Source organism: Staurois parvus, unplaced genomic scaffold (assembly GCF_062004578.1).
Source record: "Staurois parvus isolate SC_StPar_1 unplaced genomic scaffold, SC_StPar_1.0 ptg000106l, whole genome shotgun sequence".
NCBI lineage: Eukaryota > Metazoa > Chordata > Amphibia > Anura > Ranidae > Staurois > Staurois parvus.
In genome coordinates this window covers 8,829,001-8,854,493 of record NW_028317902.1, presented here as the reverse complement: position 1 = coordinate 8,854,493, position 25,493 = coordinate 8,829,001, and the positions used below count along the sequence as shown (strand labels likewise).

At 39.9% G+C, this 25,493-nt stretch overlaps 1 protein-coding gene across 4 annotated transcripts in view; it reads right to left on the bottom strand.

The window, feature by feature from the left end:
• Positions 1–25,493, bottom strand: part of PRRC2C (proline rich coiled-coil 2C) — a 119,356-nt gene that overhangs the window by 38,760 nt on the left and 55,103 nt on the right. For all 4 annotated transcript variants that reach the window (XM_089671555.1, XM_089671558.1, XM_089671556.1 and 1 more), the window contains exons 9-17: positions 23,610–23,700; positions 17,630–17,792; positions 16,835–16,921; positions 14,635–15,157; positions 9,976–10,259; positions 8,745–8,991; positions 8,381–8,594; positions 4,907–7,204; positions 2,953–3,191 (exon numbers count right to left, since the gene is read on the bottom strand). In XM_089671555.1, coding sequence (XP_089527681.1) covers positions 2,953–3,191; positions 4,907–7,204; positions 8,381–8,594; positions 8,745–8,991; positions 9,976–10,259; positions 14,635–15,157; positions 16,835–16,921; positions 17,630–17,792; positions 23,610–23,700 — 4,146 coding nt within the window. The remainder of the gene's footprint in view (positions 1–2,952; positions 3,192–4,906; positions 7,205–8,380; positions 8,595–8,744; positions 8,992–9,975; positions 10,260–14,634; positions 15,158–16,834; positions 16,922–17,629; positions 17,793–23,609; positions 23,701–25,493) is intronic.

Sequence of the window (25,493 nt, the reverse complement as noted above, 5' to 3'; positions counted from 1 at the left end):
AAAACCTAGGCGCGTCTTATGGAGCGAAAAATACAATAAATGGTTTATAAAAAAAGGTTTTGGTTCAGAAAGTATTGTTTATTTTTCAATATGCTTATTAAAACTATGTTTGTCACAATACAATTGTACTATGTAACAAAAGGCTCCATAAACAAATGGACAAACACAAAAGCGAAAAGAAGGAGCAAATGACACACTATAGTACAATTCTAAAAACCAAAGTAGGCATACAGGCAATAGAAGCACCATATGCAGTAGTGGGGCCACAGGGGGAAGGTCAGGACCACATTTCCAACGAGCCACGAGGAGTAATGTTGGTAAGTAGAATATAGGAATAAATGTATCCATCAATAGGTACCCAGGAATCATATAGGGGTCATGTGCTAAAGTGCTCATAACCATCAATTATGAGGGATCAGATGATAGAGTTTCTGCATGACAATTCACTATTCCAGATTCTACTACATTTCGCTGGACATCCTCTGTGCATATAAATCAATAAGATACTAGCATTGACATTACTATTCCATTCCACCAAGGTGGGGGTTTCAGGTTTTATACAACAAGAAGCTTCCGAGTAATCAAGAGTAGAAGAGATGGCTCCTTAGGGCAAGAGTTCAGCAACCCAAAAAGGCATGCTCTGGAGTCCAGTGCTAGAGCAGACCCTATTACATTATGTACTGAATAAACGGTTTCCAGTAGCCTCCTACATGTGGGCAGGAGGACCCAATATGTGCCCTTGGGGCACAAAGTAATCACTAATAGGAGTCTCTACAAAATCAAGCCATTCTAAGCAGAGTTAATGTGGTTCTAACGGTAAGGTTTTTTTTTTTTTTTTTAACCTTAATGCATTCTCTGCATTAAAGTAAAAAAAACTTTTAATAGTAGCTCCCCCCTTAAAGTGTTACTAAACCCAGGACCCTGCATTCACAATATCTGGTCTCCCACAGTACATGGAAATGCAACTATTTCAGAAAATATAAACTGCTAAATACCTTTTCTCATCAGCAGTTAAAGCAGTCTTGTGACTTATCAGTGTCCAGCAGACCACATGTTAAAGCTTGTAGAAGGAGTTTTCATTCTGCTCTAGGAGGATGCAGAGCCCTTACCTCTGTCTGGACAGTGCTGATTGGACCCTGGGCTGATCACATACACGCTCCCAAGAAAAAAAAAACCTCTCTGCCAATACACACCTAACTGAGCATGTGCAGACTGCCTCCACAAAATATATGTCTCATTAGAGAAGTCAGGCTCAAACAGCCTTTTTACACAATGCACAGGATTAACCTCTTAGGTTCCACAGTGAGTATAAAAAGCATGCTTTACTGCATATACAGACTGATTTTACTGTTGTGAGTTTAATAACACTTTAAATACTCACCTAAGCGGATTTCAATCCAGTGCTGTGCACCTCTACAGCAGATCTTCTCCCCTTTTCTGTCTCACAGGCTTGGCTGAAAACAGCAGGATCCATTGCCTCCTGCTACTGTCAGTCAAAACCTGTAAGTAGAGAGCAGGGGGTGGGGCTGAATGTCTAAATATACGGACACTCTTTGGCTCAGGACCCAACATGCATGAGTGCCCCTGCAGGAAGCTGCTTCCTATGGGGGCGCTCAGCAGGAGTGAGGGACCAGAGAAGCGGAGGACTGGGGCTGCTCTGTGCACAACCATTGCACAGAGCAGGCAAGTATAACATATTTGTTATTTTAATGAAAAGAAAATGTAAAGCTTTACAATCACTTTAAGTAACTGCAATGTACTTGTGTAAGTTTATCTGGGTAATAAGGAGGAACGGACCTGGGCACCGCCACCACCCATCAAGTGCACCCTTTCCCAGGTATGATTTTTAGCACAAGCAACCCAGAAATCACTAGGTTGCAGAAGGATGCCATACAGTGAAGACGTGTTTCTGGGGGAGAAGGAGCAGCAAGAGTCTATAGTGCTCCTTGTCATTTTGGGGGCTCAGGAAATGGTTTGAAAGATAGGTCTCAATTGTAAGTGGCAAAACAAGCAACTATTGAGAAGATTAGGTTCCTCTTTCACAGTTTGTAAGGTTTTCAAACATTACTTGCCCCAAACTAATAACCCAACAAAATGTAAAAGTCAGGAAAGGTATTGGATTTTCTGCAGCTTGGATTTTTCCAGTAGAGGGCAAAATGTTACCAAACCGCTCCATACAAGGTTATGCACTGTGTCTCGTAACGTATAGCAAATTTATATATTTATAAATATATAAATAACATATAGCAAACAGGTCTGGGTCAGGGATTTTATTCTAGTGATTTCTAGTCCAGCAATCCCCTGCTGTTTTTAACTCTGTCTCAGCCTAAAGGTGACATCATCCCCTCCATCATGTGCTAATTGCTCAGATATAGTGCTCCCTCTATACCTGGATGTACCTGGTATTTTGTGCAGGTTGAGGTTAAGGATGCGGGTGGGGGTGCTGTACAGGTGAGCATCAGAGGGTGGAAACCTTTTCAAGACAAACATCTCTGGCACTTCTATACTCTTTTTGTTGGCTAAATGCACTTCAAAAAAATGAAATGGTTTAAAGAAAACACACTTTTGCTTTAGATAAACATATGTACAGTAGCTCACAGAAGTGAGTACACCCCTCACATTGTTACTAAATATTTTATTCTATCTTTTCATGTGACAACACTGAAGAAATGACACTTTGCTACAATGTAAAGTAGCGAGTGTACAGCTTGTATACTCACTTTTGTTCCCAGTGGTTTAGACATTAATGGCTGTGTGTTGAGTTACTTTGAAGGGACAGCAAATGTACACTGTTATACAAGCTGTACACTCACTACTTTACATTGTAGCAAAGTGTCATTTCTTCAGTGTTGTCACATGAAAAGATATAATAAAATATTTACAAAAATATGAGAGGTGTACTCACTTCTGTGAGATACTGTGTGTTACATGTTTGTTCTGAAAACCACATACTTGCATAATTGTTCAGGTCAAACTGTGATAACGCATCCACCTTCTCCTTCGGCTTTTTTACTACCAGCTTGGCTTCGTCTTTCTTTTTGCTAGAAGAATCTTTGACAGTCTTTGATGGTGCAATGGCACTTCCATCATCAGAATGTTGGTGATAAGTGTGGTAATGGTGATTGTGGACAGTGCTGCTGCCTCCAGATGAATCTGTTGCATTCATGCCAGCTATCTGGTCATCTATAGGACTGATTGAAAAACAGATAAAATGTGAACTGTGTAAATGCATCAGATACAAAACAACTGCTTTAAAAAAAAAAAAAAAAAAAAATCATTTTTTTTTAACGTTAATTGCAGGTGACTGGTGGACTAAGCCATTGGCCAATACACCCTCTTGTTTTGCCCCAATGTTACTGAAGGTTCACATCCAAAACTACATGTTAGATATGCAGGGAAAAGTGTAGAAAGCACCAATGAGATGGATGAATGGGAACATGCAGATAGGCATCTTGGATGTCTATGAATGCCATATAATATCCTTGTCTCTGAGAGACAAGGGGAACACATGGCAAAGACCTTGTGGATTCCATGTGAGATTTTGGAATTTGAAGATATTTGTTGAGGGATTTTAACCTTCACCTGGCCTCTGCCATAGCTATGTGTGAGGGGTAATCCCCTATGGCAAAACTCACAGAGTGGGGTATGAAATATAGGGCAAATGTGTCCAGAAGGAGATTGTCCTGTAATGCATCTTTGTGGCAAAAGGGTGGCAGATAGTGCTTGAAAACCTTTTTAGGGGCTCTAGGCGGAAGAGGCAGTAAAAAGTGAGTACTGTTGTGTGATGTAAACTGGTCAAACACCTGAGACTGAGCTCTAAGTGGTTTAGTTTTAGCGCAAAAAGTCTACACTGTAGTGAATACAATTCAAACCTAGTCCTGGTGATTTAAAAAGAAGTATAGGTTTGAAAAAAGAACAAACTTTACATACTTTCTTAGGTGGATGCAGCATCGATCCAATGCTGTATTTGGCCCCTGCCGCTTCTAAGATTGAGCAATCAAAGACTGTTGATCGCTCTCAGCCTTCAGTAAGCAGGCAGACAGTGACTGTCAGTCACTGGCTCTCTGCTCTGCCCTCCAGAATTCACTGGAGAACCAGGCTATGGAGGGGCAGGAGTGGCTGGCTCAGGCTTTCAAGCGACTTGCTGAGAGGCTGAGCCAGCTGCCAGTGCAGGCATCTGCGTGGATCCTGACCTCATGGTCAGGATCTTTTTCAGAGCCTGTACCGGCTTTAGTCTATAGCAAAAGAACAAACTGGTTGTGCATTGATCGTATTCACACTCAAGAAACAGGCTTCTATTGAAGAAAGTGCAAGCACAACAGGAAGTGAGAAAGAATATTTTCAAAGTGAGAACTCCCTTCTTGTCATAATCAGAACCGGCACCCCCCCTCTATCACATAACGGAGACACAGCAATAAAAATCCTAAAAGGGGGTTCTATTGCTATTCATTCAAAACATAAAAAACAAAAACTTTAGGATCTTAAAGTATATGTACACCCTCACCTTGTAAAAGAACGCATTCAATTTAAAATAGAAATGAAAGGCAAAAACATTTGTGTAAAGCATAGAACAAAAAAAAAAAAAAAAAAAAAAAAAAACGCATTTTAAATACAATTCTTCCCAGTTTTTAATAAGCGATTACATACCCTCTGCACTCAGCTGCATAAGGAGCTGGGAGGAGAAACAGCAGTACAATGATCTTCCCAGTGAATGGCTATGCAGTGGTAGGTGTAGGATTCTCAGTACAGCTAGGTGGTTAGTTTTTAATAGGAAACACCAGGGCTTTCACACAAAGAAAACCGTATATTTTCTCATACAAAAGTGTATGGTACAACAAGAACATATCAGGAAAATAAAATATTGAGTTTAGATATTCTTTAAAATAAGATTTAGCATTTTTCTTACCCTCTTTTTCCCCTCTGCAGTGAAGTGCCACTCCGTCGTTCACTCCTGGGCCCAGAATAATGCCTGCTAGGTTTGGGAGTGCCAGTATTTCCTCTACGGTTCTGACGATCCATGCCAGGTCTTTGACTAGAAAAACTTCTTTTGGCACTCTCTCTTTTAGGTGGCGACTGAGCCAAGCCATCCGCAGCTTTACTAGTGGCAGGTGACTGAATACTGGTGGATGTGGCAGCTTTCCGCTCATCTCTTTCCCGTCGCTCATTGAAGTCACTACTTTCTGAAGCAGTTTCCCACTCCTCATTGGCCTGGTCAGAGGAATTATGATTAGACAAGTCTGGAGTTTTGTTACCAGAGAAATCAGAGGGAAGTTCATGAACCGTATTAGAGACAGGCACTCCTTGATTAGAAGATCCTGTAACCTCAACAGGTTTCCCAGCATCTTCTCTTTCCCTTTCTTTTAATCGTCTAAATCTAGGAGGCTTATCTTGTCTTGGTGGACGTGTTGGTCTCTGCCGTCGCGGTCTGTCCCTTGAAGGATCAAATTTGCGCTCAAATTTAATAAGCGGCCTTTTATCTCCAGGTAAAGTTGGATGTTCCTGTTTGTTTTCCCCTTCATCGAGTCTTGGAGGAGGTGGTGGTCTTGATTCCTGCTGTCTTGGCATCCACTGGTTATCCCTATAATTAGATCTTCGTGGTGGTGGAGGGCGTGATGTACGGATGCCAGGCTCTCTTCCCCCACGACGAAAACTTCCAGCTCCTCTGCCTCTACGGGAAGGTTCTCCTTTTGGCAAGAAACCAGGTTTTGTTCTAGAATCATCTTCTCTAGAGAAGTGTCTTTCAGATGGTCTAACCTCTGACCTTGATACCCCAGGATCAGATTTTAAAACCGGAACAGATTTAGGTGCCCTTTTGATTTCAGAGCGGTCATCTCTGCGAGGTTTGCTTCTGCTTGCACTTTCCTTATCTGATAAAGGTGTGTCACTTGCACTTTCACGGCCTTCACTGTCAGAGTCTGTTTCAGACCCACGTTGCCTGAGCCTCTTAGGCATAACTTCAAAGTCTGAACTTTCACTGCGAGTTTCACTTTCATCCCTGCGCCTTACAGCTCCAGGAGGAACTTGTTCACTACGGGGTTTAGTGTCTCTGTAATGTGGGTAGTCTCTACTTTGACCCCTGCCTCCTCTCCCCCTCCCTCCATAGGAACCTCGGTAACTTCTTCCTCTGGAGTAGTACTCTCCTCGCCCTCTTCCACGATAACCTTGTTCAGGAAACCAGTCTCTGTCCCTAGCCTCTTTCCTATAAGCTCTTGGGGGGAGCAGAGGCTCTTTTCGATGAGGTATTGTTGAAGAACTGGTCTGTGAAACCAATGAAGGTTTTGAATCTGGTTTGGGTTTATCCAAGGGAGGTTCCTTATTTTCTTTGCTGACAACCCGTACAATTTTTTCTTCCTTACTTGGCTGGCTAGGTGGTGCTGGCTGAGAAACTGGTTTAGGTGTAATTTCAGAAGATGTGCTTTCTATTGGCTTTTCTGAGTGTAAGGTGTTAGCATTTTGTACTTTGGGAAGAGTGGAAGCTTCAGACAATTGCTTATCTTGTTCATTTTTACTGACCGAGTGATGAGGGCTAGATGTTGGTTGAGCTGGTAAAGGTTTTCTTTCTACTTTCTCTTGTTTCACTATTTTTTCTTGACCAAATTTCTCCTCCTCCCTTTCTTTTCTCAATTCACGTTCCTCTTTCATGTCCCGAAGAATAGGTTTTTTGATAGGACCTGATCTCCTTATGGGTCTATCAATACCTTCTTCTCTACTGCGAGAACCAGGTCTTGGACCCCACCTTGTTTCAGATTTTGGTTTGAAAGGTTTTTCTATTTTTGGAAGCTCAGGTGCTTTGGAGCTCTGAAAACTCTCTTTTCTTGGTTTTTCTTCCACTACTTCTTTTGTAGGTTCCGGAGGTCTAGCAGAAACTTTAGAAGTTGCTGTCACAGCATCTGTCCTCCTTTCTTCCTGTTTCACAGTGTGTGCTGACTCACTGGATAAACTTCTGGTCAAGACAGGTTGGATGTCAATGTGGGAAGCATCGTCTAAGGGGGCCTGCTTCTCTGTTTGATCAAACCCGGAAAGTCGTGTGTCTTGTTCCTCTGCCTGAGGCAACTGAACAGGTTCTGGATGCCTTATAGGTGCACTGTGAATTTCAGGCTCTCGAGATCTCGAGAAAAAGTCAGTTTTGTGTTGTGATTCAAAAGTTATACGATCCATTGAGTAGGTTTCAGATATTATGTCCTGATCCACAGAGGTTTCAGACCTGACAAAAAAAAATAAAATAAAAAGTAATCATTTTTAGAACTATTCCAGAAGTCACGTAGGTATATATACACATTTAACAGAAAGTTTGCATCAAAAACACTTATGTGAAACCTTTGAGGCCTATTTAGTAATTTGAATAGTCATTCACAAGAAAAACATGAGATTGCACAGCTATTTAAATGTCTGCACTTAATCTCCCTAGCGGTCTGATTATGTCAGTATTTCTGTGCTCAAAGCGGGACATTTTTTTGCATGGAAATATGTAGTTTTTTTTTTATTGTAGGCCTGTAATTTTTAGGAATAACTCACTGAAATCTGTCCGAACAAGAGTCTAGTAAACATCCCGGGTATGATAAAATTTGAAACACGAAATCATAAATTATAATTTAATAAATAATCATAAAAAATAATAATTGAATAATAATACATTTAATTCAATAATATAATCAAACCAAAAACACTGAAATTTGAAATATAGCTCCAAGTTTGCACATCACTGAGCAAAGTCACAAAATCGTTTTCAGTGTCTGATGACGAATTTCCCCACGAATCATTATCACTTAATTCTGCAAGTAGTTCTAATTTACTATCACTGTTCTCTAGCCGGTCTAAAACCGCTTTTGACCTAAAGAGACGCTTTTTGGACGCCATGGACATTTCTCAGTTTCCAGGCAGAAAGAACAGTAAATATGCAGGCAGGGCACAGGACAAAGCACTCGGGACAAAATGTATGTGAAATAGTTTGATACAGTAGTGCTTTACTATGCGATTTTAGTGTATTTAGTTAATGTCACTTTTTGACATTTTTAAATTTCCTGCCAGTTCCGTCCCCGTACGTCCTGACGTTGCAGGGAACGGAACTCGGAAGACAGATGCAGGCATTGGCCAGAGGACATTGCCGGGGACGCTGCAGGGGGGACATCGCGGGAGCGCAGGACAAGGTAAGTGAACAAGGGATCCCGGAGCAATGCTGCAGGGTATTCCCGAGTGTAGCTCGGGGTTACCGCTTGTGGTGCTGAAACTTTACCCCGAGCTACACTCGGGAATATCGCCAGGTCCTTAAGTTAGCTCCTCTCTAAAAATATATATGCTTAAACTTACACAAACCCTACACAAATACAGAAATCTTCCAAGTTGTGTGTGTACACAGGAAAATACAAACATACAACTCTACCTATAATCTTCAGGCTCCTCCAATTCTTTTGCAGATGAGGAGACTTGTGGAGTGTCTGAGTGTGGGTAAGACTCTGCTCCCCACATCATGCGAGGCTCAGATAGCGGGACACCATGGTCTCTTACAGATCGAGCCATGTGGTCATATGGTTCAGAAGCAGTTGCTGAAGCATCCATCTGTTCCCGTCTCATCATTGGCTTGGTTGGTATCATCCCTGTAAATAAAGGGAATAGTGAACTTAATTTTGGCCTGATTAGCATACCAATGTATATGCCTGTTACATTTTACTGTTTATGATAGGGTAACTAGTGTAAATATTCAGCATCACAAATAAAGAAACAACAATGAATAAAAACAATCTTACCAGGATGCATAGGTGGCATATCCATTGTTGGTCTTCCAGACATCATTCTTGGATCCATGTATGGCTGCATCATCAGCCAGCGGGGATCAAAAGCCATGGAAGCCAAATGCTGAGGATGGGGTCCTAAAGGCTGGTAAAGTGGCCTGTGTTGTGGTGGAGGAACAGGACTGCTAGAGGGCTGTGACTGAGTTGGCTGAGAGAGTACACCTTGTTGCTGCTGCTGCCACTGCTGCTGTTTCATCTGTTCCTAAAACACAAACAGCACAAGCCCATTAACCCCTTCACGTCTAAGGGTAAAACAAATCTAAATGCCTAAGCACAATTTTGCAACGTTGACATGTATTAGTAAAACCATACATATCATCACAACTACTTTGTACATCCAGGTGAATTATACCTTGTTTTTTTTTCCCAGGACAAATTGGGCTTTCATTTGGTGGTAAATGGTAATGGATATCTCCTGATTGGTCCAAAAAAAAAAAAAAAAAAAAATCTTTTTTTATTTAACTGTGTGTTTCTCGTTACTACCATAACCTACCACCAAAGAACAACCCAAAATAAATTTTCCAGCTCTTGACGATGGCAGTGATACCATATATGTGTATGTTATTTGTTGTTTGTTCCCATAGTACAGCCCAGAAACAATAGTGTACATTTTGTTTTTGTCTTTTTTTTTACCCAAAACACACTGACATTTAAAAAAAAAAAAAAATCCTAACCTTTGACCCTGACCTTTGAACCCAAACACTAACCCTGGCACTGAACTAGATCAAATCTTGATCTAGGTATTATTTCTTTATTTTATTTAATATTTATCTTTTCTTTTTTACAAACATTTTTTTCCCCTCTATGTCAGGAGTTAGCGATACAAATATATCTCTCTCCTCCATTCATAGAGAGAGAGAAAAAAAAAAAACAAAAACAAAAAAACAAGGGGGCCGGGCTGCACAGTGACTGAACACTGTGATAGCCAATCAGAGGCTATCACAGCAATCATGTGACCCAGGGCTCTCAGTGACACCACGGTCTTTGTGATAGGAGCGCGCCGTGCGGAGCGCTCTCAGCACAAAGACAGGTACGCAAATATTCGGCTCCACGGAAAAAAGCCCAGTACCATGAGGACAAATATTTGGGTTATGTGGGCATCAAGGGGTTAAACAGTGAAATCATAACAGATGGTAGAGGAAATTTCAACACAACAGTATGACAGGAAACATGGGTAGAGGAGTACCTGTTGTCGCTGAAACCTTGGAGGTAAAGATTTCTGAAACTGTTTAGAGTACCCAGAAGAAACAGAAGGACGTGGTTGGGTTCCAGCTTCTGAGTCATTATCATGTGACAAAACGGGCCCTGGCACTGGAGAGGGAGCAGGTGGAAGAGCACTAACAGGAGATGGAAGTGAAGGTTGTTGGATGACAGGCGGAGGTGTTGCTAACTGCACAGGTATTGCTGGTGGGGAATTTTCTTGGTCACTGGAAACACTATCTTTTCTTGTAAACGGTGGCTCTTCCTCAACTATGAAAAGAAGAAAAAGAAACCGTTTAAAAAAAGAACACAACATACAAAGCTTACATTACATACTGGAATTAAAATATAGATCTTTAAGAGAACTGTAATTGAATTAAATGCACTAAGGTCATCTCTAACAGTGTGTAACACAAGAAATGATTAAACCGCAAGAGGACGATGAAACTAGATAGATAACATTTTCATGTAAATCAAACAGCTGGGATCTGCCAAGAGACAACTTCTATATAATCTAGATCTAGGTCTACAATAATTTTTTTAGAATTGTCTCTTTGCCAAAGACAGATGGCTACTCAAAATGTGGCTGAAGCATAATCACGCATTTTAACTGGGTATATTTAAGTATGTAAAAGTACAAACATTTAATATAAGCTGACCAGTCTTTAGAAACGGTGGCTGTATTTTGTTTTCACCTTTAACTCCACCTGGTAATACTGTTCGTAATGCACTAACTGTCCTAACCTAACTGTACTGTACCTATAGAAGAGCAGGATTGCCACCCTGGGTTATAAAGTGTACTTAGGCTATAGAACATTTTGCACAGCTCCAACAAAACCTGCCATATTCTGTGCATTATAATTATTTCCTATGAGAAAATTAGAGCTGATTAAAGTGTTACTAAACCCAGGACTCCCGATATCTGGTCTCCCACAGTACACAGAACATGGAAATGCAATTATTTAAGTAAATATAAACTAAATACCTTTTCCCAGTGCAGAACTCCTCTTTAAATTAGGGCTGATTAGTGTTAACTTATACTTACTAGGTTTAAATAGGAAATACTTTTAGTAAATATCACTGTAAAAGTATTTTCTTGTCCACTGATGGATAAAGAAAGTCAATTCTGTGGGGTCATACTGCTGCCTACAGGATTGGAGAACGGCAAACAAAAATATGTAAGGCAGCCCAGGATAACTCCTCCTCTACCCAGCATGACTTACTTTGTAGCAAGCAGTACCAAGAGCATGATCATAAACATGGGAGGTGTTTGACCTGTTTGCCTCAATGGAATTCAGGAAATTTTACACTGAGTACAAATATCCTTTTTTCTCAACCCTCAACTCAAGTGACACAGGAAATAATTTTTCAGATGCCCAAAAAGAGTCCAACTGAAGGGGCGGGCACACAGCAACAACGTCTAAGAGAACTGGGGACTGTCCACAGCCCAAGAGCTGACTGACCAACCATGAATCTCTCCTCCATATCCAAAAGCTTCAAAGGGGGCACTCAATATAATACATGTGAAACTGCTATATGTACTTATGGTATCCTTATTACTATATTTACTGTATGGCTTTGCAGAAAACATCTGACTAGACATTTGGTTGTGTTACATTGTGCAATGTCTTGGTAGAAATGGATAATACTTGCGGACTTGCTTTTGCTCTTATTTGTATATTCCCTTTAAGATTTTGTACCACAAATTGTGTTTGCAGCTCTGTTATGCTGTATATATTTGTGCATATGACAATAAAGCTCTTAAAAAAAACAAACAAAAAAAGACAAAAAGCTTTGAGGGGAATCAAGAAGGGTTCCTGCTTTGGAAGGTGAAGACACAGCAGTACCTAGATTGTTTCCAATGGTGTTAAAACCAGGTCACCCAACTAGATAGGGATCCCAAGATGTAGAAGGAACCAGCTGTTATGGAAATCCAGAATGCAGCCCCAATGATTCTCAACTGAAAGGAGCCTCACAGGATAGGGAAAAAAGTCCTTGTCAGGTGACTGATGAGGAAAGCTGAGTGACCAGGCCAGGGACTACCTGATCCTTAGAGGCAGACACAGGTCTGCTCATAAACTAGATCCAAATCAGAGTAAACGGCAACCACGCTGTGGACCTCTCTACCACAGAGCTATGCTGGTAACATGGCCTACACGTGCTGTGCAACCTGATGAAAGCAAGACACTTGGAGGTGTGTAGCCTCTCAACAAGTTGTCTGTCTAGGCCTATGGTGACTGTTCTTTTCAGAGGTGGTGGTCTGTGTCCCACAATGGGGATACCAAGAAAAGACCCCAGGACAGATATGGGCACCCACATTCTGAGGGATACCAATGTGCCAATAATAACCTTACATGTCTCAAAGAGAAGAGGATTTACACACAATATATATATATATATATATATATATATATATATATATATATAAATAAAAAATATGCCAATTAGTACTGTTCAATTACTTAATCAGTGGAAAAGTGGACCAAGAAAGACTGCAGCCACAACTGCCAGACGAATTGTTCGGGGTACAAAGAAAAGCCCACAGGTAAACTCAGGAGAAATACAGACTGCTCTGGAAAAATACAGTGTGGTTGTTTCAAAGAGCACAGAACGAACATACTTGAACAAAAATGAGCAGAAAGGTTAGAGAAACCTTTACGGTGTCACTGCCACAAAAAAAGCCCAGTTACAATATGTTCGACAACACCTTGACACGCCTCACTCGGGTTTTTTGTGGTATTGGCCCAGTAAAGGAAAAAAATTATTATATACTGCAAGAATAGTCAGGCCCACAGTAAGAAAAGTCCACTTCTTTTTAATGGAGAAGTTCACCTTTGGGAACATGTTACATGTAACGTGTTCCCACTGCTGCAGCCTCTCCCCGATCTGTTGCCTCTAGTGACAATGAGCTGTGGATCTTCTCCCTGAACTCGCTGTCACAGTGAATGGGAAAACCTTTGCGGCTGACTGCTTATAGTTTTCAATCAACTAACAGAGCGCTGTTGACTGCTCTAGGTAGTCAATTGATGGTTTCTGTCGTGTAACTACCTGCCAGTATGAGGTATGAACAGACAGCTTTCACCAACTGTCTGTAGGAGCCTTGCATTGCACCCGTGATCTGCTGATTGCAGGTACAAAGCTTTAGAGGCTCCTAATATATATATTTAAAAAAAAAAAATCAAAAAATAAATGCCCATTTTCTTACCTGCAAAAAGATGTGCATTTATTTTATTTTTTTTTAAAAAGGTGACCTTATCCTTTAAGCTCCCCTTCCATGGGATAACAAGGCATACAAATTATAAGAAGGGAATAACCTCTCCAAGTTGGGGCAATTATAAAAGGCCCAATCGGATTAATCAAGAATACAAAAGGGCTTCCTAGGAATAGCTTTTTTTCATGCTTGGAAGAATATGTGGGAAATTAGCAGCACTAAGTATCTATGCAGAGACTAGAACACACTTCTTTGACCAATGAGTCCAGAATAACCAGCATGTTGTCAAAAGCTGAAGTAGTAACTAAAATTGAGGAACTGAAGAAAATCAGCAGCATCCCCATGCCTTCTGCAAATGGAAATGCACTAGGTAGTCAGGTTATAACATCTAAACTAATTAGCGGAGGAGAGGCAGAAGAGCATTTATAGGTGTTGGTATCCTTAGACTCCAGAAATGGTGATAACCTTTGGAATGGAACAGACATAGTGGCAGAGAATTCTGATTTTGTCAAACCGGCCACATGTTGGGCGTCTGTGAGGGAGCCCGATTTAGGGAGCTTTAGCAGTGTTTGTGTATAGGCCTTGAATGGGTACTCTGGGGAGGGGGCTTGGGGTAGGAGTTCCCAGCAAAGGTTTTGTCAGTGTCCAATCACCTGAAGCTAGCAACATATAACCCCATAGTCTAGGAATCAACCCGTGTCTTGCACTGTACGACTACGGCAACAAAGTTAACCTTTAACCACCTTCCGCCCGCCATATAGTACAATGACGGGCACAAGGTGGTTCTCTCATTCTGATAGGACGTCATATGACGTCCTTCCATTCTCACCGCGCATGCGCGGCTCAGGGAGAGCACAACGATCGCCGGTGCGCTGTGTCCCTCGGACACAGCGGATCATGGAAAGAGCCGAAGATGTCGGCTCGGTCATGTGATCAGCTGTGTCCAATCACAGCTGATCACATGTAAACGCATCAGTGCCCATCACTGCAGCCTCATTAGCGCACATCAGTGAAGGAGAAAAATCACTTATTTACAAAATTGTATAACAAAAACTAAGAAAAAAAGTTTTTTTTTCAAAATTTTCAGTGGTTTTCGGTTTGTTTAAGAAAAAATAAAAATCCCAGAGGTGATTAAATTCCACCAAAAGAAAGCTCTATCTGTCTCAAAATAATGATAAAAATGTCATATGGGTACAGTGTTGCATGACCGCACAATTGTCAAAGTGTGACAGCGCTGAAAGCAGGAAGGGGGTATAAGTGCCCTGTTGGCTAGTGGTTAAAATACATACACAGGTCCATTACATAGCATTTTCTAGATGGCTAGCATTCTGCATGAAAAACAGTGCTCAGCACAACTGTTCTTTGCTACACATATATTGTATATAATTTATATAGCAGCTAAATAGGATATAAAAGCAATCAGAAACAGAATACCTAAATCAGATTTTTCTTCCAAATCAGGTACACTCCCCTCTTCCTGTACAAGCTCTAGATCAGGATTGGAGAGAACTTCTTCCTTTGTCTCTTCATGTTGTACAGGAGTCTCTGGTCTTTCCTGTTCTATTTCTTTCATAAGCTGGTCATTTTCAATAGCTTGCTCCTCTTTAGGGACAGAATCTTGAGAGGATTCTTCAGCTATATTTTTTTCCTCTGGAGATTTTTCAGCTGCTGGTTTGTCAGGTTCTGCTGTAGATGTTGTAGTAGTAGCAGTAGTAGTAGCAGTAGTAGCAGCCACTGCAAATTTCTCATTTAGGCGCTTTAGTTTTTCCGCGCATGCTGCTTTCCTTTGTTCATCCATTCTCCTTTCTTCTTCCTCACGTCTTTTGCGGGCACGTTCTACTGCGGCAGAAACTTCTGTCTGTTGTCGACGTCTTTGTTTCCACATTTCATCCTCACTGGGACGGGACTGTAGTGGTGCTGGTCTTGATGGGGCACCTGAGCGACCTTGAGGTGGGTGCTAAACAATGGAGACAGAGCATACAAATTAAAGCAACTCCGATAGTCTGTTTTTGTCTAAATCTTGACTGCACTGGAATGGTCACACTTTTGCTAGCTCTAATCTAGACAAGGAGAAGAACTTAAGACAGGTTAAGGATCAACAGTTACCTCTGTTGGCCATACATATAATGCTAAACTTCTGAAGCAAATTTTTCCTTGAAAATAATTGTTCAGCAATGGAAAAGATCAGTTTGGTCAAATTAAAATCTGCTTTTCACAAAAATGGATCACCCCTTCTTTGGTTGGAATGATCATTTAGATCAGTTTTAATCTAACAATATGTCAAAGATGTGATCCTTTCATTGAAACAGCTATCAAGTATGGACAGCATTACTTGGAGGTAATAACTTTGAGGTTGGATAGAATAGCTTTGCACGTAATAATTTTTTTTTCTGTAGCTAGCAAAAAGCAGAATGTCTGGGCTCAATTCTCACTAGAGACCCAACTTATTAAAAAGTACAATAAAAGGCACCACACAAAGTCCACCCATGTTTTGTCCATTTAATGCAAAGAAACAGGTTATTGTCATCCCCAACAACTCACCAGCTGTTTGGCCAATCAGAGACTAGAAACCTTGTATTTGTGGTTATGGAAGAGGATGTAACTCACATTCCTTTTCTTAAAAATGTGACAGTGCTTGCTAACTGAATGATAAGATGGCAGCCTGGGGGGGGGGGGGGGGGGGTAGACATGAACCCTTCATAAGTCATCACATGGAGCCTGCAAAGTTCCTTTTTGCCCCAGCAGGCAAACAGAAAAACAGAGCAGCAAGGATAGAAAGGTAGGGCAAGTATAAGGGCTGGCTTTAAAGTGAACACGTTGCTTTTCTTTGGATAAAGGGCCCATTTATTTCAAGTCTTCATTGCCCCAGGAGTAGTCATATTAAAATTTAAAAAAAAAAAAAAAAAAAAAAAAAAAGCTGTGCACAGAATTGCCATGAACCTGAGAACACAGCGTGCAAACGCCTGGGTTCTATTCAGGGGCGGACTGACAACTCATGAGGCCCCTGGGCAATAGGGGATGATGGGCCCCTAGGTCCTCGCCCACACCCAAAAAAGCCTATGAAAAAAAACAATGAAAAGGTACCAGGGGCATCTCATGGGGCCCCCTACTGACCCCGGGCCCTCGGGCACTGCCCGAGTGCTTGAACGGTCAGTCCGCCCCTGGTTCTATTTAATTGTTAGAGCTTAGGCCCAACACCCAGCAACCGATGAAGGCACCTATCTCCATGGGAGACGCACACAGTGTCGTTTTCATATGATATTCATTCTACGTATGGCACATGAATGTCTGTGTTTAGAGCCCAGTATTCAGTCACTGCAATTAGATATATGGTTAATTATTTGATTGTTTTCTATAGATAAGTTTGTTTTCCTCCCAAAAATAAGAAGCTCAAGAGCAATAAAACCCAAAAGCAAGTCACTAAAAAGCACAAAGGAGGGAATTACTGTAACTATGAGTGGACTAAATTTGACAGCCATGCGCAGCCACATACGCACACGTTCTACATTTAGAGTCACTCACCCGCCCCTGCATTCCTGTAAAATTAGAATGAGCACAGTGTTTGTTCATCTACATTACAGTCACTAGGTTACAGTGACCAACACATTCTGCAGAAACAGGTTTAAAGAGATACCTGCTGTTGGGGAGCAGTTTTGGCTTGCATTAGAGGTGGGATGTTCTTATCAAGAGACAAAAGTGATGGAGGCATCTGGCGCCGATCCTATGAAAACCAAAACAGAATAAATTAAAATGTATGTCAGCAGAATCACAAGATACAATATTCTGTGACATTCTGCTCATCTAAAGAACAGTGGTCTAAAAGTAGAACTAGAGGCGAAACGTTTTTCCCCCCAATTTTTGATGGAGGGGAGGGATATAAACCCTGAGGATTTTTTGCCATCTGTGTTCTATTGGGGAAATTTCCCTTCACTTCCTGTCCCATATCCAAAAAAGGAAATGAGAGAAAATCCCTCCAAAGTACCCTTTTTTTTTTACCAGAACGAATGTGTCCATTGAAGCATTTACCTTCTATTACTCTTCTGGGGACAACTCAAAATTTGGCATTTCCTTTTACTTTAACATTCATTGTACGCATTAATTGTACGCATGACAAATAAAATTAATCTGTCTAACTAGGGCATAGACAGCAATTTAAAAAAAAAACAAAAAAAAAAAAACTATCAGGTAATCTATTCCCTTTCCACTCTATCCAAAACTAAAAAGTTTTGCCTTAAATTATGCTTTAGATTCATCTGAGATAACTATGTCTACAAGACATTAAATCACAAATATAGGTTACGGACTAAATCTATAAACCCAGTTAGAATGCTTTATCTGGTTTTGAATTTTCATGATCTTTTTTACATCACAAATAGCATAGCCTTTTGGCAACCAACCTGTTTAGAGCTATACAGTAAACAAAGCTAACCTGCGAGTCAACTGGTGGACCTTTGCCAAGAAGAGATTTCGGTCCTGTTGCTGGGGCAGGAGCTTGAGGCGAGGTGGTTGGACATTCTTCAGAGTCTTTGCGAACTTCTAAACCTTCACTGGGCTTTGCTTGAATTTGCTCAGTTTTAGCGATCCGGTCATCCCTAAATAAATGAGGAGGTAATTAATTCATTCAAAAATAAGCAAAAATTAGTTCAGATTTCTTAAAGCAGATCTTGCAGTAAAATGCATGGTCTGTTCAAATTGCCTGGGCCCCCTCCCCCTTTGCAAAGTCATCTGTTAGTACATTTATAGTATACCCATAAAATAAAGATTCCTAAGGAATGCAAAGTATGCAAATACTGACAAAAAAACAACCAAAAACACCAGTCCAACCTAAGAGCATCTTACAAAATTTCAGCTCCTCTGTAATTCCCTGGATATAGCCAGGAGTAGGAGGTTTTTCTTGCCTAGGCACCACAGGTGGAAGACAGGGGTGAGGCAAGTACAACCCCTAATGTTTTTTCACCTTACATGTACATTTTACACCTACTAAATTACAACCAGCGAGGAAGGGGAAAAAAAAAAAAAAAAGCTCCATGCTAGAGATATATGCTTTGTGAAAAATGAAGGGTCTGGGAAATGTAAGCAGTCCTTGAATTTTACTTCAAGGTCTACTTTACGTATAGATGTTACGGTTTTAAACTGCTTAGGACACTAGCAAAAACACGCAAAAATACTTTTATGCCAGTCATATTGCGGAATCAACTCATTCTTACAAGAGAAAAATTGAAAACCAGACAATCTGTACACCAAGAAAATACAATCAAGAAAAATTGCACACAAGGGCTTAATTATATAATTCACTTCAAAACAAAGTAATAGTCAATCGCTAAAAATGTCTGGGTCAGTTCACCCAATACAGATATTTCAGTATTTGTAGAGCCTGGAGTTTTAAACCACAAGACAGTTTTATATCTTTCAGGAAATTTGGAAGACTTCTTTGCACTGAGTTACTGGGTCATTATTAGGGGTTCCCATTTCCCGTTGGACTTTATCTTAGGAATGCAAACAAAATGGGCTATAAGATATAAAAAGATGATTGGGGACACAATTCTCCAAGTTGACCAGGAACAAAGTCGGCAAAATTCAACTTTGGGGATGCAACAAAATATACAAGAAGCCAGAGGCTGACTTCACTCACAAGAATTCATATTTAGTTAAGCATCACAATTAGGGTGTAATGCCATTTTTTTGTTTATAAAGCAGAAATAATTTGATCACAATTTATTGGTGCTCACTGTAGCATGCGGACCACTGTTACGCTTATACTTATACCTTATGATCTTCATGCTGATTACCGAATCTGGCCAATGGAGAGCATCGTGACTGTGGAAGTGAAAGGCTGTGATCCCCACTGACCATTAAAGCAACACAGTACTCAGCATTTAAAAATGGCTTTTTCCATTTCAGACTGGATCAAAGTGTGTCTAAATATAAAACGTTAATGAACTGCTTTGCTTGTTCCTAAAATGCGGTGAACACATTTGTTCTCTTTTTTTTTTTTTTCAGGCTTTTCTTCCTTTTTCACCTGGTAATCCTGCCATTAACACTAACGGTGTTAGGGTGATAACATTCAATTGTCTGTGGAGGAGCAGCATTGTCACCCCTGGCTGCTCTTCACAACAAAAAAAACATATTATATAAAAAGGGAGTTATTTTGTATTGCACAGAAGACAGCTGGGGAAGTTGATAATGGTTTGAGATATCAGGTCTGCTCATAGGTTACAAGGACATAGATTTTGACAGGATCAACAGGTATTTTTCTGTACTATGACTGAAGATAGACAACGAAGGCAGCCACCATATCCAAGGACTTGTAAGCTGCAATATATTACATTTTGGTCTTGGGTTTAGATATCCAATAAAAAGAGAATATAAAATGGAGGTTATGTAAGAATTATTGCAACCCAATCACAATTACAGCCAGTAAGAAGCGAACAAAAAATTAATAATAATAATAATGAAACCAAATCACAACTACAACCAGTGTGGAAGCAAAAATAAAATTAATTTAAAAAAATTATTATAATGATTTACAAAATAACTGGAATAACTAAGCATGTACAGCAGGACAGGTGCAGCCCATTTCTGTTTGTTAACCTGCCTTGTGCATAACATAAGGGCTTCTCTGCTGAAGCCACATATGGAAGAGAATCATGTGAGATAGTATTCCATCAGCCATGTGCACAAACATGCTAACAATGTATTGTTGTGAAACCAGGAGCAGAAAAGAAGGCGTCTGTGAGGATTTTGACAATGTTTAATTAAAGCTGAACTCAGGATAGATAGAAAAGAAACAATAATGGAGCTCTATAGTCATCAATATATGCTTAAATTGATATTTAAAAAGTAGTTATCAGAATTTGTCTTGGCATCACCAAGTTGCAGTCCTGGCACAGCAGAGCTCAGACTCGGTTGGGAGGAGCAGCACAAAAAAAAAAAATTATAGATATATAATCTATATCTATCATTTCTGCTGCATAGCAAGCAGCAAACTAAGCTTCTAAATATTTCTACTTTCACTGTCCAGGCACAGGCTGGGGGAAGAACAGGACGTGTAATTGTTACTTAATCGCAGCAGAGACAAATCAGGTCTCCTGCCCTAGACTCAGATTCTCAAGATTGAATGGAAAGAAATACAAATCTGCTGGCAGGTGATGTGCTCTTTTACAGGTATTTCAGCTGTATATTTAGCCATTTTCCTGGAAAAAGGTTAGCTTTCATTGTGAGAGCAAAGTTTATTTTTAGTTTATTAAAATAATAAACAGGATACTTGCCTGCTCACTGCAATGGTAACGACAGAGCCATTCCTCTTCTGGGATCCCACGTCTACACTCTGCTGCTCCTCTTCCGTGTCTGCCCCCATAGTAAGCTGTTCGCTATGGGGGTAGAGATGCAAGCCCACTCCCGAGCTGGACTGCGAGCGTCCACAGGCACACAGTGCAGCTTGGCCCCGACTCCCACTTTCTGATCACTGGATTTACTGACAGCAGCAGGAGCCAACAGCTCCCGCTATTCTCAGCAAAGCCTGAGATACCAGAAAGAAAGGAAAAGAACTGCACCTTGGCACGGTGCTGGATCGAAGTGTTTGGGATGGGGAGGATGGGAGAACACACAAAGTTTTTTTTACCTTAATGTAGAGAATGCACTAATGTATAAAAATTAAATAGATACATTTAAAAAAAAAAAAAAAACAAAACAAAAAACTTTAATTCATTAATCTAAAGAGCACCAAGGGAAAACCTTAATGACTAAAAACGAGATGTATCCAGTTTCACTTAAACATCAGTTTACAGAAAAGGAGGAATTAAGAGTATTGCTTTTCTTTTTGAAAACCTCGCTGAGGAAATGGCGTACAAAAAAAAAAAATACCTAGTGGCTTAACGGCATAATATATGCATACTTATGTAGGTTCTGCAGATAGTGAACTGTGTGTACACACTTGGTTTGTAGACTGACCGCTTCAAGCTCATGCCTGAAGCCAGTCGAATATGCTTCGCAACATGCAAAAAAGTAAATACAACATGGTCCCCACTGAAAGTGAAGAAATGTTTGAGAGTTTCCAAATCATAGATTATAAATTGTAGATGATAAAATTACTTAATTGCAAAACGAAAAAAAAAAAAAAAAAAAAGTCCCATAAACCTAGAATGCAGGCGCACAGCGTAACCCTCCTACCATGCTTGCCTAGGGCTACAAATCTTAACTCAGAAAACTAGCGCTAGCCAAACCTTTCCTGCAATGCCCTACTTGTCATTGAGAGGGTGGAGGTAGGATAACTCAATGCTCTTCTTTCCAAAGTTCATATTTGCATATCATAATAACCAAGAACATGGGGTTCCCAATATGCTCTTCAAGATGGGCACCTCAGATACCCTGCATTTCCCTTTGGTGTCAGTTTAGGCAGTTTTCTATGAGCAAATATGTACTTCTAATAATGTCTTTACAATTTTACACCATCATGAGTAAACAGTCAGCCTTTCAGTAAATAATGGAAAAAAAATGCAGGCTATAGAAGTACAGTGTTGTTACATATTAGAACTGATTTTGTGTATTGTTTGTAACATTTCTATATAAAGGAAGCCACATATAAATGTTTCTGACTCCTGCTTTGGTCACTATTTCACATTGTGCATGTACTGAAACAGTTTCTTCTAAAAAGTTGTAGCTGTAACAGCATGTAACAGAATTCAAATGGCAATTCATGTAAAATGCACAACACATATAAAGCACACAAAGGCAAGCAGTCTCATTTCTAGAGCATAGTAACATAGAACGTTACTGCTGCTCTCTCAAGGCAAGTCTGTGAATTAGATTCAACTGGCTAACTCAGAGGCTGATCAGCCTTTAAAGCAAACTTATGCTCCACACTTCCCAAATAAAAAAAATTTCTTAGGCTAATTTTTTAAAGAAAGCCTCCTGTTGGCCCTACTTGGAATGCTGTATTACATGCTGCTCTATCTCCCCCTTTTGACCATGTCCCTACTGCAGTTGGGGATTTTGCAGAGCAGTGTTGGCAGCTAGCGCACATGCTCAGTTCTCAGTGAGTTTCTATGCTGGGCATTTCCTACCCATCACATCTGAGCAGCCCATGTGACTATAGTCACACATGCAGCATACACAGTGTTAAAAAACGACAGCCCACTACATCCCTTCCTCATCCATGCCCACTAACCAGATAAATACAATAGGGGTGGGATATTACTTCTTGATTGATGAAGGCTTCACCTCCCTGTTATTCTAAGACACAGGCTGGAGGGGTGTGAGTCGTGCCACAGCCTGCGACTGTCAGAAAACCATGTTACTGCCAAAAATAATAAAGATTTGATTTCAAATATATAATTGTATGACAATTTAAAACAGTTTATTGATATTAATTTTTTCTACTCCGTATCCCAAAGGCTGCTTTTTTTTATATATATAATTTGAAGATGTACCCGGCAGCAGAGGACTAGGAGCGGTTTCCCAACAGACAGGCTTGGAAAGAGCTGGCAGCTGTATATCGATTAGGAAAAAAAGAGATTTTGTGGGTTTTTTTTAGTACAGTGCCATCATCCACATAAACAGAAGAGATAATGTAAATTAAACAGTGTGTTATTACTTTAAGACAAAATCCCCAATGAGCCAAGCCCCACCCTGAAATACCCATTAAAAAACACTGCCTGCCTTCTTGGCCAATAACAGCACTCTCACTTGTCAAGGCCCACTACTGGTGCACCTTAGAGCCAGCAGGTGGGCAGGGCTTAGACAGAAGTCAAGACTAAATAGCAAAGTGAAAGTAATCTCAAACTGGAGGAAGTGATAGCAGATGTGCTTCCCTTCTCTCGAGTCGCACTTTTAGATTCATCAGTGTGGAGTACATGTTATCATTAAAACAATACTAGTCCTATTTCTAAATATATCGATTAAAATCAGAATATGAAAAAGATCAATACACGAGTCCCAAAATCAGCCATTTCTTACTATAGGTCAGAGAAAGAAGACACAGACCAGCTTCAATTCTGAAACCTTTACACAATGATATGGACCTCTATTTTAGCAACGCGAGTGTAAATTTCCATATCGTATAATGCAACTGAAAATAACTCACTTTTAAATATGTAACCTTAACCTCATGTGCCGGTTTGTGAATTGAGCCCATTAACTTCACTAAGCGGTGGCTAAACCCATAGTGGCATTTAAACAGACTCAACCCACATGTTTTATTGCAAATAAACAAACAGAATACTTAGTTTAAAAGTAAACAAACAATATTTTAATGAATGCTCAAAAAAGATATAATACAGTGTAAAACAATCTGATAGATACTACAAGGTACGGCATATAACTACAAATACAATACATAATACATCTTTAAAAGTATCAATGGAGTAAATAAAGGATCTACATATAAACATTAAATAGTTCTGATAGATTACCAGCTTTCCGATTTCTCTTTCTGGCTTGGTGACTGCTCGTCATCATCACTGAAGTTTAGCTGCTCTGTGTAATCGACTTCACTTTGAGCTCCTACATAAGGAGACATTAAGGTAACAATTGACATTTCTTTTAAAAAAAAACAAAAACACAAAACTGGAAATGAAAAAACTTAGTTGTAAGGTAAAAAGCTTCAATCTTGAGTCTGTTTAGTAGAGCAGGCATAGTATTGTTAGGATAATTTTGTTGCTTTGCAGCCTGAAATGAAGACAGACGCAGTTCTTTTGTTTTATCCAGCTGTAGTTACGCAGTGCAACTTATAACATCCAAGTGAAAGAAATAACACCAGCATGTCAGAAAAATGATTTAAAAATTTCAAAAACCGGAATTGCCGAGTTGGAAAAGATCACACCCCTCCTAAAAATGACTTGTAAACTCAAATCAGGTGTAGCTAATCCCCTCCTAAATGGCACACAAAGCCATTTGACTTTTCAACTGTGATCAGCTGTGGTCATTTTGATTAGCTCAGCATGAAAAAAGATTTTCTGGAGCATTTCAGTCCCTGATAGTGCAACTGAAGCAATCAATCAAGTATAGGTGGCAAGGCACTATCAAAAAAAATCTCCGGGATAAGGTTGTGGACAGGCACAAGTCAGGAAATAGATAAAAAAATAAAAAATAATGCCAAAGGCCAAATTAATGCATACAAGCATAGTGATGTCTATTATTAAAAAATTGGAACGTATTTGGTACACCACAGACCCTCCCTGGATCAGGGAGTTGCTCCAAGGTGGATAAAAGAGCCAGGAGGAAACTGGTTGGAGATGCTACCAGGAGGCCTAGAGCAACTCCAAAGCAGTTTCTGCAGGAATATATGACAGAGTGGTCATTGTATGCATGTGACAATATCACAAATTCTCCACAAATGAGGCTTGTATGGGAGGGTTGCAAGAAAAAAGCCACTCCTCAAGAAAGGCCACATGCAGTCACCGCTGACCTTTGAAAAAACACACCATGAAGATTCGGAGGCCTCATGGAAAAAAGGTGTTATAGTCAGATAAACTGGATTATTTGGCCTCAAAACTGAAATGTGTCCGGTGGAAACCCAAAACAGTTCACCAACCAAATAACATTCCTACAGTAAAGCATGGAGGTGGCAATATTCTGTTATGGGGGGTTCTCTGCAGCACTTGTCAGGATAGTAAGAAACATGGATGAGGAAAAATCGGGGTGGATAAAAATCAATGATTTTTAAAAAAAAAAAAAAAAAAAAAAAAAAAATCTGATTTTTATTTAAATCTGATTTTTTTGAATAAAATGCTTTTTGAGGAAAATATATTACCATCCAAAGGTTATTCCATCATGAAATAAAGATTAGTTTTTTAATTATGTAGAATAAGGCTCTATATGTTTAATTGTTTGGGTAAATAAATTCCATTAATCCATTCACAATGTCATGCTCTTCCAGAGGTTTTTGTAAGATTATTGGGCAGTTTCTCTGCCTACAAGATATTATCACAGATGCTTGGTTTACTTTTGCAGTTCTCAAAACTGAATTTGACTCAGCAGAGATCACATGCCTCTTCTTCGCAGCAAAAATGTTATAACATGAACAGAGTTAAGAAAAAGACCTTAATCCTAACTTCTACAAACCTATGAATACAGAATCAACCCCTTCAATGCTAAGTTTCAAGAAGTTCAGTGAATAGAATAGAAACAATATTTTTCTGATTGTTTGGAGTGGAATAGATCTGCACAAGAGGAAAGTGAAACTAAGTGTGAGGAGGAAGGGGCTGACAGTCTAAGTTTCTTAAAATATATATATTTTGTTTAGCCAAATTAGTTAACAAACATGGATGTTTGTTTAAGCAAATAACATATGCTGG